Here is a 17,361-nt window from a genome sequence, read left to right on the forward strand (position 1 = left end):
TAGGGAGAGGGAGCTGGAACTGGTTCTAAATGGCACTGTAGATTTGTGGAACCTCTTCTATAGAAGAGGTTAGAACTGGCAGGAATCCACCCCTGAAATAAATCTATCAAAGTACAGTCACGTTTCCCCACTGTGTTGGTTAAATTTGCACACAATGTAAGCATATGCCTCTTTTTGGTTCGTCTTCCTCTTGATATCTATGGAGATTCTCAGTCATCCAGGTCATGGTGGTCCCAAAGATGCTTTTTCAAGAGGCAATTAGATTTTCAGTTTTTTTTTCTTTGAAGACATTTCTCCTCTCATCCAAGAAGTTCTTTCAGTTCTGACTGTATGGTGGGGAACGGAAGGATTTTTACTCCTTGCAGACAGCTGGTTATTTGCATTATTTTAGTGAATCATTAAGACCACTTGGAGGTTTATCTGTGTCCTCTGAGTAGTACAAATCAGTGTGGAGCCTTCTTGGAACTGCTAAGAGGATTGTGTTGTAAACTGGAGATAGATGATGTTGTATCCCTCAACCTCTGTTGAGAGAGGGCTGTTCAATTTCATAGATGGCCTCCACTCTTTTAAAGACATAAAGTCCACATTTTGGACAGAGAGGACCACTGGTTTGAAAGATGGGGTCAAAGAGACCATCTGTGTCAAAGCTGAACAGCCCTCTCTCAAGAGAGGTGGAAGGATATGACACCATCTGTCTACAACAGTTCTAAAAAAGCTCCACATCCATTTGCACTACTCAGGTGACCCTGAGGACAAACCTCCAGGTGGCCTCAGCAACTCTCTAAAAAGGATGCAAATGACCACCTGTCTGCCGAGGTGGCGCAGTGGTTAAATGCAGCACTGTAGGCTACTTCAGCTGACTGCAGTTCAGCAGTTCGGCTGTTCAAATCTCACCAGCTCAGGGTTGACTCAGCCTTCCATCCTTCCGAGGTGAGTAAAATGAGGACCCGGATTGTTTTGGGGGGCAATATGCTGACTCTGTAAACCGCTTAGAGAGGGCTGAAAGCCCTATGAAGCGGTAGATGAGTCTAACTGCTGTTGCTATTGCTATTGCAAGGAGTATAAATTCTTCCGTTCCCCACCATCCAGTTCAGAGCTGAAGAAGCTTCTTGGAGGAGAAGTAAAACATCCTCAAAACCAAGGAAGCCCAGTTGCCTCTTGAAAAAAGCACCTTTGTGACTTCATCTTGATAGTTTCTTTTCCCCCACTATAGATAAGAATATACAAACGTACATACAGATAGTCCTTCCACTTACAACCTTTAGTTTAGCGACTGTTTAAAGTTACAACTGGAAAAAAACAGGACTTAAAATGACTGGTCATCACACTTCCGACCATTTGCAGCATTCTTACGGTCACATGGAGCTCTACATGGGGCTGCCCTTGAAAAGTGTTCGGAGACTACAATTGGTCCAGAATGCAACCGCACGAGCGATACTGGGTGTACCTAGATACACCCATGTTACACCTATCCTCCGTGAGCTGCACTGGCTCCCTATTGGTCTCCGAACACGCTTCAAGGTGCTGGTTATCACCTTTAAAGCCCTACATGGCCTAGGACCTGGATATCTCCGTGATTGCCTCCTGCCACATACCTCCCAACGGCCGATAAGATCTCACAGGGTGGGCCTTCTCCAGGTGCTGTTGACTACACAATGTCGTCTGGTGGCTCCTCGGGGGAGAGCCTTCTCTGTAGCTGCCCCGGCCCTATGGAACGATCTACCCCCTGAGATCCGGACCCTCCCCACTCTCTCGGCCTTCCGAAAGTCTATTAAGACCTGGTTGTTCCGGCAGGCCTGGGGTTGCTGATCTTTGACTGAGCTTCAGCCCCAGTAAGATTGAGTGCATGTTGTGTCTTTTTTAATTCACTTTGTCTTGTATTTTAAACTCTTTTAATATTTTTTAAATTGTTTTTATGTAAGCCGCCCGGAGTCCTTTGGGATTGGGCGGCATACAAATCCATTAAAACCTTTAAACCTTTAAAAAACCTTTAAACAAGATGAGAACTGGGGCAGTGGCCAACCGGCGTGTATTTACAAGGGCTGCAGCGTCCTGAAGTCATGTGATCACCATTTGAATGCTTCATTTAACAACTGCACAGATTTGCTTAATAACCATGGCAAAAAAACCTTCATAAAATCGAGTGCTTAACCTTGCTTAGCCATGGGATTTCTGCTCTCAGTTGTGGTCATAAGTCGAGGACTAGCTGTTTGCATATATTACCAGTGAAATTCCTGCAGACCTGGCAAAGTAGGATAGGAGTGGTATCTCTAATACAGGGGTGTCAAAGTCAAGGCCCAGGGGCCGAATCCGGCCGGCAGGATGCTTAGATCTGGCCCACGGGGCCTCCCTGGAAACAGTGAAGGACTGGTCCCTGGTGCCTCTGCCAACAAAAAACAGAGCTCAGAAGGACTGCTTGTGACCCTCCTGAGCTCCATTTTCGCTGGCAGAAGGTTGCAGGAGGCCATTGCAGCCGAAACGGAGCTTGAGAGCCCACTTTCGCTGGAAGAGTATTCAGGCCACCACAGGCGCCCCCAACACGAGTGACATCGAGCTGGCCACCCCACACCCCCTACTCCTCAAGGTCAAACACAATCCTGATGTGCCCCTCAATGAAATCGAGTTTGACGCCCCTGCTCTAATAGCTCACACTTGTCCAAAAAATGATACAAAACCCATTAAACCAGCTACATGGTCACTAAACATCGACACCAATTTGAAGGCACATCATGAAGTCTCATATTTTCTTCTGTTGGTGTTTACCAAAATTAGCAGGGTAAATTTCAGTATAAGAAAGAAAGGAAGCTTTTAAAAAAACATTCAGAAGTATTCAAAGGTTTAGAGAGTTTTATGATTTGTTTTTTTTTTTCTTTCCATATACTTATTCGGATGTTGAGTTCCATAAAATGGTGACCTCTCTGTTTTTTATTTCCTTATTTTCTTTTAACAGCTTAGAGCACACGCCGTAGATATGAATGGGAACAAAGTGGAGAATCCGATTGATCTCTACATTTATGTGATCGACATGAATGACAACAGGCCGGAATTCATAAACCAAGTCTATAACGGATCTGTTGATGAAGGATCTAAACCAGGTATGTCTGAATGTCCCATAAAGCTATTTTTAGATAATAGACTCAAGTTGGACTATTGATCTGTTATTTAAGAAATCTGGCTTGTCTTAGATCAGAATATTAGAGAAACAAGATAAAGTTTGAGATTCCGAAGCAGAGGAAATGTCTTATTCTGAAATACACATTTAGCCTGTATCACTGTTGCTCCTGTCGGATCAGAGAATGGAAAAAGAATTATACATTCAATTTTGCAGCTACTAAGATTGTTGGACGAGCAGGCAGAAAAACAGCCAGGGAAGTGATTGAAGCCTGGGAAAGAGGTCCCCCTTCACCAGGAATGCTGATTTACCACCAGCTTATCAAGTACCAAGCTATGGTGGCGCAGTGGTTAGAATGCAGTACTACAGGCTACTTCTGCTAACTGCTGGCTGCCAGTAGTTCAGCAGTTCGATTCTCACCGGCGTAAGGTTGACTCAGCCTTTCATCCTTCCAAGGTCGGTAAAATGAGGACCCAGGCTGTTGGAGGCAATAAGCTGACTCTGTAAACCACTTAAAGAGGGCTGCGAAGCACTGCGAAGCACTGCGAAGCGGTATAAAAATCTTAAGTGCTAGTGCTAAGTGCTACTTAGCAGGCAAGGGCTGTGCAGCACAAGCAAATAATAGCCAAATAATGAATAACCAGCTATCAACACACCCCCAATCAACATCTAAAAAGCCACATACAACAGGCAACATATAACTACCGCACACTCTGCTAGAGAGAAGTTCTCTGAAGATGGGCTCCGGATACAAGTCCAAAAGCTTGGAAAACAAAACCTCTGTTCCTGGTGACTGACCCAGATTGGTTCCTGCAATGGAAAAGAGGAATCAAGTATTTTTACTTGATGTCCTTCGAAGGCAATGCGGAAGGATGAGGGTTTGCTTCTTCAATATTGTGCAGTCCAGAGGTGGGTTCCGGATCCTGTTGCAACCGATATGCTGCGACGGGGCCAGATGTCCTCCTCAGGTACGCACGCTGTGCACACATGCGCACAACACCACCCTGTGATGCCTCAGCTGCTCGGCGGAGGTTGCACAGGCACCATACACTGTGCGCGCATGCACAATTGGCCCATTTCCCTCAAACAGCAGCAAGGAACGTGGGTGGGCTGGTGGGCCCAACGAGCCACCATTCCGATACGGTGGCCGCTGCTCCCAGCTACCACCAGTACACCCCAGAACCCACCACAGGTGCAGTCATGTTTTAGTGGCTAGGAACATCCAGTTTAGGCCACCGGTGTTCCAGGTCTCTGTCAGGTTCAAGCCCAAACACAACACAGTGAAATGAAGTCCAGATTTTTATTTGCACTGATGACGTCACCTAGTTTGGGTAATGAAACATCTGCACGAAAACAGCCAAGCTCAGAGAGCACCAAGGACTCCTCAGTTTTTTCACTTGCTAATTAAAAATAGGCACCCCAATAGACGGAATCATTCCAGACTAAAGCTATAACTTTCTCACCTAATCGATATACCCTGGGAGATTTTATCCTGAACCTCATCCAGTTCTGGACTGCAGAGTCTCTTACTTTGGGTTATTCTCCAGATTGTATGGACTATTCCTGGGAAGCTGTGATGCATCTGTTTGTTTGTTTATTCATTACATTTATATACTGCCCCTCTCATCAATAAGGTGACTCTGGGAAGCTTACAAACAGTACAAATATAGAAAATTAAAAATTTAAATGCTACATAACAATTAATATCACATTACCACATAAGGCCGTGGTAAGGCCACACTTGGAATACTGCATTCAGTATTGGTCGCCACAATGCAAAAAAGATGTTGAGACTCTAGAAAGAGAGCAGAGAAGAGCAAGAAAGAGGATTAGGGGACTGGAGGCCAAAACATATGAAGAACGGTTGCAGGAACTGGATATGTCTAGTTTAATGAAAAGAAGGATTCTGGGTGACATGATAGCAGTGTTCCAATATCTCAGGGGCTGCCACAAAGAAGAGGGAGCCAAGCTATTCTCCAAAGCCCCTGAGGGCAGGACAAGAAGCAATGGGTGGAAACTAATCAAGGAGAAAAACAACTTAAAACGAAGGATAAGTTGGAGCAATTAATCAGTGGAACAACTTGCCTCCAGAAGTTCTGAATGCTCCAACACTGGAAGTTTTTAAGAAGATTTTGGATAACCATTTGTCTGAAGTGGTGTAGGGTTTCCTGCCTAAGTAGAGGGTTAGACTAGAAGACCTCCAAGGTCCCTTCCAACTCTGTCATTCTATTCTATTCTATTCTAACTAAAATCAAGGAGATGGACAGCACGGGGGTAAGATATTCTTCTTACCCCCATCAGCCCAACTCCAATGGTCAGTGCGCCACTCAGGGCCGCAAGCAAAGCAGGAAAACTAGGTTTTGATACCCTTCAAGAAGGCCAGAGGGCCAGAGCAGTTCTCACTTCCAGTTCTAGAATTTTCCATATGGCTGGGGCCACAGTGGAAAAGGCTCCTCTTTGACCCCACCCACTGGAATGCCTTGGCCAATGGTATCTGCAGCAAGTCCCTTCCCCTGAAGTGAATGGAGTAGGTTAGCCCAATTGGGGCTGTTTCTCTCATATAGGTAGGTAGGTAGGTAGGTAGGTAGGTAGGAAGGAAGGAAGGAAGGAAGGAAGGAAGGAAGGAAGGAAGGAAGGAAGGAAGGAAGGAATATCTGCCAACTAGTACTTTGAAAGTACTAAGTGACACCTTGAATTGAACCTGGATGCAAACTGGTGGTCAATGCATGTAGTCCTTGACATACAACATTTCATTTAGTGGCCATTCAAAGCTACAACAGCACTGAAAAAAGTAATTTATGACCATGTGATCAAAATTCAGATGCTTGGCAAGTGGCTCATATTTATGACGGTTGCATTTTCCCGGGATCATGTGATCCCCTTTGGCAAATTTCCGATAGTCAATCAGGGAAGCCAGGTTCACTTAACAACCGTGCTACTAATTTAACAACTGCAGTGATTCACTTAACAACAGTGGCAAGAAAGGTTGTAAAATGGGGCAAAACTCCCTTCAGAACTGTCTCGCTTCGCAACAGATATTTCGGTCTCAGTGGTGGTCATAATAGCAATAGCAACAGCAGTTAGACTTATATACCGCTTCATAGGGCTTTCAGCCCTCTGTAAGCAGTTTACAGAGTCAGCATATTGCCCCCAACAACAATCCGGGTTCTCATTTTACCCACCTCGGAAGGATGGAAGGCTGAATCAACCCTGAGCCGGTGAGATTTGAACAGCCGAACTGCTGAACTGCAGTCAGCTGAAGTAGCCTGCAGTGCTGCATTTAACCACTGCGCCACCTCGGCTCCTTAGTCGAGGACTACCTGTATTCTTGCAGGAATTAGCCCCTACTCCTTCTTCATCACTCTTCTCAGGTTTTCAAAGTGCTGGAGATAAAGTAAAATCTTAGAGAGGGAAGGGGGCATTGAGGCTACGTAATCCAACCCAAGGTAGAATCAAAATGTAAGTATTCAGAATAGATAACTACCCCGCCTAGAATAAATGAGCTGGAAGAGACCTTGGAGATCTTCTAGTCCAAGCAGGAGAACCTATACTATTTCAGATAAGTGACTGCCTAGACTCTTCTTAGAGGATGTGGTGACTCAGTGGCTAAGATGTTGAGCTTGTTGATCCGAAAGGTTGACAGTTCAGCGGTTCGAATCCCTAGTGCTGTGTAATGGAATGAGCTCCTGCTACTTGTCCCAGCTTCTGCCAACCTAGCAGTTAGAAAGCACGTAAAAATGCAAGTAGTAAAATAGGAACCACCTTTGGTGGGAAGGTAACAGCGTTCCATGCACCGTCAGTGTTTAGTCATGCCGGCCACATGACCACAGAGACGTCTTCGGACAGCGCTGGCTCTTCGGCTTTGAAACAGAGATGAGCATCGCCCTCTAGAGTTGGGAATGACTAGCACATATGCACGAGGGGAACCTTTACCGTAGACTCTTCTTAAAAATCTCCAGTGATGGAGCAGCCATGGTTTTTGGAGGCAAGTTGTTCCACTGGTTAATTGTCCTCACTGTTAGGAAGTTTCTCCTTGATTTGAGGTTGCTTCTCTCTTTGATTAGTTTCCAGCCACTGTTTCTTGTCCTTCCAGCTGGTGCTTTGGCGACTAATTTGACACATTCTTCTTTGTGGCAGCTTGATCACTTCCAACCAAGGGGAAGGTACCACCTGACTTTGTCATTGGTTCCTCAGTAAGCGTCTCTTACTGTTACCATGATTTTTTCCCCCCGCATTCAACCATAATTGCCTCTCTTCAATTTAAACCCACTAATCCATGTCTTGCATTATCATCAACACGTTGTGATACCCACTGATAAATGCATTAGGCTCCTTCGTTCTTTCAGTGATACACCGAGCCAGTGCCCATCCGCATGTGCAACGATGTACATCATTCACACTGTTAGACAATTGTGGTCAGCTGCAGCCAAGCTACTTGTATATTCTTCGCGTCTTGTGTTCCTTCTTTGTATTTTCTCTGAAGTAAATCCAGCTGCGTTTAGGCTTTTTTTTTCCCAAACCAAGAATGCCAGGTAAAGTTAGGTTTGTGGAATTGCTATTCCAAAGGTTTCTCTGATATCCCAAAGACGTTTTTTCCCCCAAAAGGCAAGTGGGTTTTCTTTGGTTTTCCTTGGAGATGTTTCCAGTGGCGGGATCCTGCCGGTTTAACAACCAATACGGTGATTGCGTGCTGCGCACACACGCACTCTGCACATGTCAGCAGTTTTAACAAAATTTAACCTTCCAGGTTACTTCTTGGGGGGGGTAACACAGCTGATCCACATGACAGAGCAATCCGCCTGATCACCTGATCATTGGAGCGAACCAGTTCGCTCCCCAGCTGATCATCTGAGCTACCAGTTTCGCCCGAACCAATATGTACTGGCTGAATCCCACCCCTGGACATTTCGCTTCTCATCCAAGAAGCTTCATCAGGTCTTATTGAATGGTGGAAGATAGAAGGATTCAGTCAGAAGTGAAGAAGCGTCTTGTCTGAGAAGTGAAACGTTATCAAAGGGAAACAAAGAAAATCAACCTATTGACTTAAAACCTGAAGTATTTTTGCTGGGGATTTTAACCAGAAAATTGTAGTAAAGAAAATGTATATTTGATTATTCATGTTCTAACAGCAGCTAGGATTGTATATGTGCAAAACTGGAAAAGGGAAGAGATCCCTGCAGAGGAGAATGTGATTAGGGAAATACTAGAGTGTGCAGAAATGAACAGACTGACCAAAGAGAAAGAACAAACCAATTATTATACAATTTGGGAATCTTTTTTACCCGTGGTTAGAGAATAGACAATAAGAATTAATAGTAAAGGAAGTTATCTAAAGTATAGAAAATGTATTAATAGTCAATATAACTAATAGTTAAATAAATTACAATGGAATTGTTATAATATTAGTTATTTAAGGATTTGGAAATGAAGCTGAGATTAAATAATGAATAAGGTTGTATATTTTAATGTTGGCACAAAACCCAGACGACACCCTGATTAATGGGAAATGGATTGTTTATATAAAAATAAAATAATTTTTAAGAGAAAGAAAGAAAGAAAGAAAGAAAGAAAGAAAGAAAGAAAGAAAGAAAGAAAGAAAGAAAGGAAGGAAGGACAACCTTGATCTGGATGACTGAGAATCTCTATAGACACATCTCTGATAGTTAAGTAGAAGTTTCAAAAGAGACATTTGTCACTGCACAGTGACATTTACAGAGCCCCCCTCCTCAAAATATTAAAGCAGCAGCTGCTTTGTTTAGAAACTCATGCAGCTGCTTTGAACTGTCCCCATTTGCCTTCACATGCCTGTACATCAGTGGTGGGATTCAAATAATTTAACAACCGGTTCTCTGCCATAGTGACCAGCTGATTAGGTGGGGCTTGGTGGTCATGTGACTGTATGGGCGTGGCCAACTCAATGTCACTCACATCGATGGCTGCTTCACCTTAGCTGTTACAATGTAATAAGGGTTAACCAGAGAGGCAGTTTCTATAAGCAGGGCAATAAAGATTAGGCTAGAAACTACACCAGAATGTTTCCTTCCTGCCTTCCTTACAGGATTAGCCCTGTAAAGTATGGGGGGAGAGAGATTTCCTCCAACAACTGGTTCTCCGAACTGCTTAGAAAGTTACCAACCAGTTCTCCCAAATAGGTGCGAACTGGCTGAATCCCACCACTGTTGTACATCCAAGAATGCTTTACTTTGCTAGCATCCTCAGCAGAAGAGACGATTGGTCCTAATTGGGAACAGCTTTTCTAGGAGCCAAACCTCTTTAATGCTTTCAGGAAAGGTGCATTTCCTCACACCAAGACACTTTGTGAAGCCTCTCTTTAAGATGCTTGGCGTGGCTCTACTGTAGTCTGTGATGAAGAATATACAGCAGGGGTGAAATCCAGCAGGTTCTGATTTTGGGTAGTTCGGAGAACCGGTAGTGGAAATTTTGGGTAGTTCGGAGAACTGATAGTGGAAATTCTGGCAGTTCAGAGAACCGGTAGTGGAAATTTTGGGTAGTTCGGAGAACCGGTAGTGGAAATTTTGGGTAGTTCGGAGAACTGGTAGTGGAAATTTTGAGTAGTTCAGAGAACCGGTAGCGGAAATTTTGAGTAGTTCGGAGAACCGGCAAATGCCACCTCTGGTTGGCCCCTGAGTGGGGTGGGAAGGGAGATTTTGCAGTATCCTTTCCCTGCCACGCCCATCAAGCCACACCCACCAAGCTACACCATGCCCACCAAGCAACGCCCACATAGCCGGTAGTTTAAAAAAATGAATTTCACCACTGGTATACAGGTAGTCCTTGACTTACAGCAGTTCATTTAGTGACTGTTCAAAGTTACAACGTCACTGAAAAAAGAGAGTTATGGTCATTTTCACACTTACAACCATTGCAGTATCCCCATAGGGTCTCGCGATCCAATTTCAGATGCTTGGCAACTGGTTCGTATTTATGACGGTTGCAGAATCCCGGCGTCATCTGATCCTCTTTTATGACCTTCTAACAAACAAATTCAATGAGCAAGCCAGATTTACTTAACAACCGTGTGGCTAGCTGAACAACTGCAGTGATTCACTTAGCAACTGTGGCAAGTAAAATGGGGCAAAACTCACTTAACACCTGTCTTACCTATCAACAGAAATGTTGGTCTCAGTTGTTGTCGTAAGTCAAGGACTACCTGTACTTTTGACAGAAAATGATGGAGATGGAGGAGGAGGAGGAGGAGGAGGAGGAGGAGGAGGAGGAGGAGGAGGAGAGTGGTGGGTTTCCATTTTTTTTACTATTTACTCGCGCACACTCGTGATGCTTCTGTGCATGTGCAGAAGTGTCCAAGCAGGTGGGCGGAGCCTCCTGCTGCGAGCGCTACCGGTTCAGCCGATCCGAGCCAAACTGTGAACAGCCCACCTCTGGAGGAGGAGAAGGAAAACATTTTCATAGTGAGATGTCCCCAGTCTTTCCTAACACCATCTGGTTTGGGCTCAGCATGTAAAATCATACCGAATTATTATATATCATATATCCATTCCGATCTAATGCAGAATTTCATGAACTGAAAGAACATGAACTATAACATTCAAACCTATCAATGTTGCATTTATCTAAGATATCCTGAATCCAACTGCGTTAACATTCATTCTGAAAATAATCATGATACGATAAACCGTGATGTCCTTTATTATGAAATAAAATAATACCTCGGGGATAAAATATTGCACTTGTCCATTCTAATAGTATGTGGAATTATCTACACGCTGAATTTTATGCAGAGCCAAAATCTGGCGCATTGCTTCCCCATCAATCTTATTACAATCAGTCTGTTCTCCAGACGAGGCCTACTTCATTTCTGAAATTTTCCGAGGAATCAAATGGCACCCTCTATATGTAATGTTCCAATCTTATTCTACTCCTTTTTTTCATCATATTTCATCCCCAAGGGGGGGGGGGAATTATTGAGAAAGAAAAGGAAGTATCTCCATATCATTTTGAGTGCTGGTGTTAGGAACTTTCCGGTGGAATCTCATCCCACTGGGGAATACGCACTGGGTCACAAAAGTTAATAAATTGGTTATGACCATGTGATCACAGCCACTCCCTATTTCTAGATGGATTCCATAATACACAGAGAGATGCAACTTTGATTACAGGTAGTTCTCAACTTATGACCACAATAGAGCTCAACGTTTCTGTTGCTAATCGAGACATGCGTTAAGTGAATTTTGCCCCGTTTTATGACCTTTCGTGCCTCTGTTGTTAAGTGAATCACTGCAATTGATAAGTTAGTAATCCAGTTGTTATGTGAATCTGACTTCCCCATTGACTTTGCATGTCAAAAGGTCACAAAAGGTGATCACATGACCTTGGGACACTACTGCCAAGTATCTGAATTTTGATCACATGATCTTGGGGATGCGGGAAAGATTGTAACTGTGAAAAACAGGTCATAAGTCACTTTTTTTGGTTCACCGACAAATGCGCGCTCGACAAAAGTGCGCCTGACAAAACCGCGGTGAGAAAACCGCGAGGTCGAAATCGCGCCCACAGAAGGTCGCCGAAAAATGCCGAAAAATGTGCGCTGACAAAAGCGTGACATCAACAAACAACGCGAAAACAATGTAATAACCCTAACCCTAACCCTAACCCTAACCCTAACCCTAACCCTAAACCTAACCCTTACCCTAACCCTTACCTTAACCCTAATTGTGCTTTTGTCGGCGCGCATTTGTCAGCGCCCTTTTGTGGGTGAGATTTCGAACTCGCAGTTTTATTGCCGCGGTTTTGTCGGCACGCTTTTGTCGACTGCGCATTTGATGGGTCACGACTTTTTTTCGGGGCTGTTGTAACTTTGAATGGTCACTAAATGAACGGTTGCAAGTTGAGGACTATCTTCACTACAGTTTTGACATTTTTTGACAAACCCTCTAACTTCAAGGATGTCTGAATCCTCAAGATTTGCAAAGTATAAAAAAATGGGGGAGCAAGTTAGAAGTACTGTTTACAAAATAATATACATGTTATCTCCGATTTACAATCATTCATTTAGTGACTACTCCAAGTTGCAGTGGCACTGAAAAAAGTAACTTCAGATGATTTTTCACCCTCATGACTGGTGCAGCATCTCTAAAGTCCCACACTCAAAATTTGGACACTTGACAATTGCATATTTAAGACATACATCAATAAATTAATAAATAACGCATGCATATTTATGAAAGTTGTGGTGTCCTGGAATCATGTGATCCCATTTTGTGACCTTCTGACAAGCAAAGTCAGTGGGCAAGCCACGTTCACTTAACAGCCGTGTTACTAACTTAAGAACTGCAGTGATTCACTTAACAACTGCGGCAAGAAAAGTTGTAAAATGGTGGGAAATTCACTTAACAACTGTCTTGCTTAGCAACAAGTTGAGGACTATCTGTAATACATTCCAGATTCTTGAATTCAAATGGAGATCAGTAGTTTGTAGCAATAGTTCATAATTAATAGCATAGTTTGAGATCTATATTCTGTTTTGAATTCCAAAAGGCTTCAATTTCTTTTCAGTTCAGTTTTGAGATTCCTTTTTTCCCCCCTATGTGCAAATATGACAGCATTTAATTCCCGTTTCTCAAATCCCTAAATACTTTAGGCTGCTGTCTCGGCCGAACCCTTCTTTTCCTTGACCAAAGTTTGCATATAAATGACATCCTGTGAAAATGTTAACAGATATTTTGGGATCTGGAAGGAGATTAATATTCAATAAGCAGACAAGTTGCTAAATCTTTGCTGCTACGTTTAAAGATTTATTTTGAAGCGTCAGTTGTTTTCCTAGTTTCTTAATTAATGCAGTCTCAAAGACGGTCAGTTGTTTATGCTGTTTTCTTGCCTTCTCAAGCATGTTTTTTTAATCCCATGTTTGGGAACGTGAAAAAGAAAAGTTCGGATTTTGAACTGCATTTATGTACATGGGCCTATATCCAGATATGGAATCAGAGGTGGGATTCAGCCAGTTCAGACCGGTTCACCTGAACTGGTAGCAGAAATGACAGGTGGGTCTGTTTATTATCCAGGGAGGTCTTATTTTCAGGGAAACAAGGGTAGGGGGCTGGCTAATCGGCTAGACATCATGATAGAAGATAAGGATCAGAAGACAACAGTGTTGATAGAAGTAGAACTCGGGGTCTCTTGGTGTATACCTTTAACCACAGCAAACGTCCTCTCATGGTTGCATTTTTGTGTGTGTATGTGTGGGTGTGTGACTGTGTGTGTGAGAGCGAGAGAATTTTATGATGCCAAGCAATGCATTATACTACTAAAAGTGGGGATTTTTTAAGAAATAAAACCATGGAAGCAAATCACAGGTGGATTTCACCCCTGCTGTAATACTCTTCATCACAGACTACAATAGAGCTCTATGCCGTCCTATTTAGGCACATTTTTTAGGCCGGGCGCATGTGTGGAAGGTGCGCATGAGCAAAGCTCCTTCGCGAGCAAAGCTCCTTCGCGAGCAAAACGCAAAGCGAGCAAAATGCAAAGTGAGCAAAATGCAAAGCGAGTGGGCACACACGAGGCGAACCGGTGGTAACAAAATGTGAAACCGACTGCTGTCTAGAATATATCAACTTTGACCAACTCTTAAAAATGTCACTTGATTCATCCTTCCTATATGACAAGTGAAATGTAACCAAAACCATAAACAATAAATTAAAATATGCTTCTATTTATATTTATCTTAAGATTCAATACACGTTTAGTAATATTATGGATTCCTAGAACAGTGTTTTTCAACCACTGTGCCGCGGCACACTAGTGTGCCGTGACATAGTGTAAGGTGTGCCGTGGGAAAATTACTTTATATATAGTCAATATAGGCACAGAGTTAAATTTTTTTAACATTTTCTAATGGTGGTGTGCCTCGTGATTTTTTTCATGAAAAAAGTGTGCCTTTGCACAAAAAAGGTTGAAAAACACTGTCCTAGAATAATCTTTTGTCCTTAATTTTCCAGGTACTCTGTATGGAATATCATTAAGACAGATTTCTGAACAGTTCAGATTGGATACGTCCCCCCCCCCAATCTTTTGGATGCCTTGGGCCAGTTCCGTGGAGAACTGTTTTTCCGCGGACTGGTGGAATGTGCCTGCATCCTGCCTGCACGCGGATGGGGCTTTGCTTGCTTGTGCAGCCCATTTTCTGCCAGACCATTGTTGGTCCACCAGTGGTGGGTTCCAGATGCCATTCCAACCGGTACAGTTGGAACAGGCCCGGAAGCGTCCACATGGGCGCGCAATGCCGCACACGTGTGCAGCACACACATGCATCTTAGCGCCTTTGCAAGCCGGAATGATATCTGGTCCTCCGTGCAAGCTCTGGTACGCCCGTACCGGGGTGTACTGCCTGAAATCCACCACTGTGGTCTACAGACCAAGGGTTGAGGACTCCTGGCTTAAGAAATATAGAGGAGAGAATAACAGAGTTGGACAGGACTTTGGATGTCTGCTAGTCCAGCTCCCTGCTTGAACAGGAGACGCTATACCATTCCAGACAAACGGCTGTCCAGCCTCTTCTTAAAAACCTCCAATGATGGAGCAGAGTACCCACAACTTCTGGAGGCAGGCAGGCTTATCCACTGATTAATTTTTCTTACTGACAGGAAATTTCTCCTTAATTCTAATTTGCATCTCTCTTTGATAAGTTCCATCCATTACTGCTTCTCCTGCCTTTGGGTGCTTTGGGGAATAGCTTGAACCCCTCCTCTCTGTGACAGTCCCTTAGATATTGGAACACTACCATCATGTCACCCCCTAGTCCTTCTCTTTGTTAGACTAGACCAGGAGTGTCAAACACAAGGCCTGGGGCCTGGATCTGGCCCGTGGGGTGCATAGATTTGGCCCGCAAGACTGACCTGGAAACAGCAAAGAACTGGGCCACAGTGCCTCTGCCAGCAAAAATGGAGCTTTCACTGGCAGAGGGTGGCAGGAGGCTCTCGCAGCCGAAACCAGAGCTTGGGAACGTGTTTTTGCTGGCAGAGCGCTCAGGCCACCACAGGCGCCCCCAACACGAGTGAAGTTGAGATGGCCACACTCACCTTGACCACACCCACACCATTCGCCTGAGGTCAAACGCAACCCTGATGCAGCCTTCAATGAAACCCCTAGACTAGAAATTTTCATCGTATGTTTAAGCCCCTAGTTCCCTAATCATCTTTGTTGCTCTTCTCTGCACACTTCCTAGAGTCTCCACACCTTTTTCTATCATGGTGTTCACAACTGGATATCTTGCCCAACTTCCCTTAATTGCAGTAGATCTTACCTAATTGACAATAGGGAACACTGCCAGGCACCAAAGCAGGCCCAGATAAAGCAATACGGAGAGATTTACAAGCAGGGTAGGACAACTGAGGACGCAGAGGTTAAAAAAAACCCAGTTCCTACAAGGATTCACTGTTTGCTTTAGCCTCCAGTCCCCTAATCATCTTTTCTGCCCCCTTTTTAGAGTCTCAATATGTTTTAGAGTATTCCACAGATTCTTCTTCATTTTTAAGTTCAGATTGAAATTGGTGCCATGTCTTACAATCTTTTGTGGGAAAGCATTTAAAAGACTTTGCCAATCGCTTACATTAATTTTCTATTGTTGATTTCCTCTCCCCCCTGCTTTTTGTGACTATTTCAATACTTTGCAGTTGAAAGCAGATTGTAGTATAATTTTTGCTTCTCAGTGTTATTCCAGTGAAGAAAAAAAAACATTTAAAACAATTTCCTTTGCTATTTTAATTCCTTACCTCTAATAAACAAATCTCTGCAATTTTCTCATACGGTTAAAGAAATAGATTTTCAAGTAATAATTATACATCTTAGGTTAAGACTGTAAATTTTGTTTAAAAGGTTGGTCTTTATGATCAGATTGTTATAAAAACCTGATTAGCAAGAAGACTTCAGAACTCTGTATCTATTGAGCCTATTTGCTTCTTTAAAAATATGTGTGAAGAGAAATGCCTAAGTTAATCATCTTTAGAATACAACCACCTGCCTTGAGATAAATCAATTATTTTCAGCAATTAGTCAGGTAAATCATTTTTTTCTGATAAAGTAAGGCAGTTAATTAGCCATAAAGATCATGTGTTGACAGCCTGTATAATAATTAATCTTTTAAAAAATAATGAGAAAGACACATTATTTCATTTCACAGGAAAGATGCTATAAAATCTCAGTCCAGCCTTAATAAGGTTATTTTTCCTGAATAAATGAAGAGGTCGATCAGATCTGAAGGACAACAATTTCAGCTGAGACACTAGATGGCAGCAAAGAGGTTTTCCTTTACTGACATCTTGTGGCTATTCATATTTTTGCAAAATATGTACCAGAGATTAAATGCTTTGTACTTAGTCTGTACCAGGGGTGGGCTGCTACGGGTTCGGGGAACTACCAAATCCCACCCCTGGTTGGCCCCTCCCATCCTGTACCTTTCCTCCCGGGAGTCTCGCCATGGCCCGTTTTGGATGCAAAGTAAATGCAGGGCCGGCGAAGAGGCTCGGGGAGCGGGGAAAGCGGGCCTCCCAAAAGTTCCAGAAAGTGGGAAATGGGCCCGTTTCCAGGCTCCAGAGGGCCTCCGGAGCCCAGGAGAGGAAGTTTTCGCCCTCCCAGAGGCTCAAGGAAAGCCTCCGGAGCCAGAGAAGGTGAAACCCCACCCACCCCGCCGTGGTGCAGGAGGCCAACTAGGCCACGCCCATCATGGCCATGCCCACCCAGCAACCTGGCAGAACTCTTTGCTGAAATTTTTGAAGCCCACTTCACTTCACCATGAGGTTGACTCATTGGCACTAACAGAATACATTTATGCCACTTCAGGTTGTGTTGAAAATGTGAGTCTCTACAAGATCCTACATGACATGAACCTATAAGGGATGCTGGAATCTGTAGCACTACAATATCTATATATCCAGCTCAATTATCTCTAGTCTCAGTACAGTTTGCACTGACTTTGTCTACAATGTCTTCAGGCAAAGGTCTTTCCCAGTTCATCTCCTTGGGACCTTTCAAACTGGAGAAGCTGGGAACTTAATAAGGATTTTTAAGACATAAAGCTGGCAGGTTTTTGTTTCTTCATGGCTCATTCAATTTTTGCCCTCCTTCAGAATTTATTTTTGCTCAGTTGCTAGTATTAACAATGCCACTTTTTCCTTCCCTTGATAAATGTTTCTTCAAATTGCAATCTCCCACTCCCTTTGCCTTATTCTGAAAGGGAACACACATTCCCATTGGCCAGGCAGTAAGGCTGTTAC

General features: G+C 43.5%; 1 protein-coding gene across 1 annotated transcript in view; it reads left to right on the plus strand.

The window, feature by feature from the left end:
* The window catches only part of CDH4 (cadherin 4), a 425,687-nt gene that overhangs the window by 235,052 nt on the left and 173,274 nt on the right, over positions 1-17,361 (plus strand). The window contains exon 6 of the mRNA XM_032219093.1: positions 2,951-3,095. Within this exon, the coding sequence (XP_032074984.1) occupies positions 2,951-3,095 (145 nt within the window). The remainder of the gene's footprint in view (positions 1-2,950; positions 3,096-17,361) is intronic.

This window comes from Thamnophis elegans, chromosome 5, assembly GCF_009769535.1.
Source record: "Thamnophis elegans isolate rThaEle1 chromosome 5, rThaEle1.pri, whole genome shotgun sequence".
NCBI classification, from domain to species: Eukaryota; Metazoa; Chordata; class Lepidosauria; order Squamata; family Colubridae; genus Thamnophis; species Thamnophis elegans.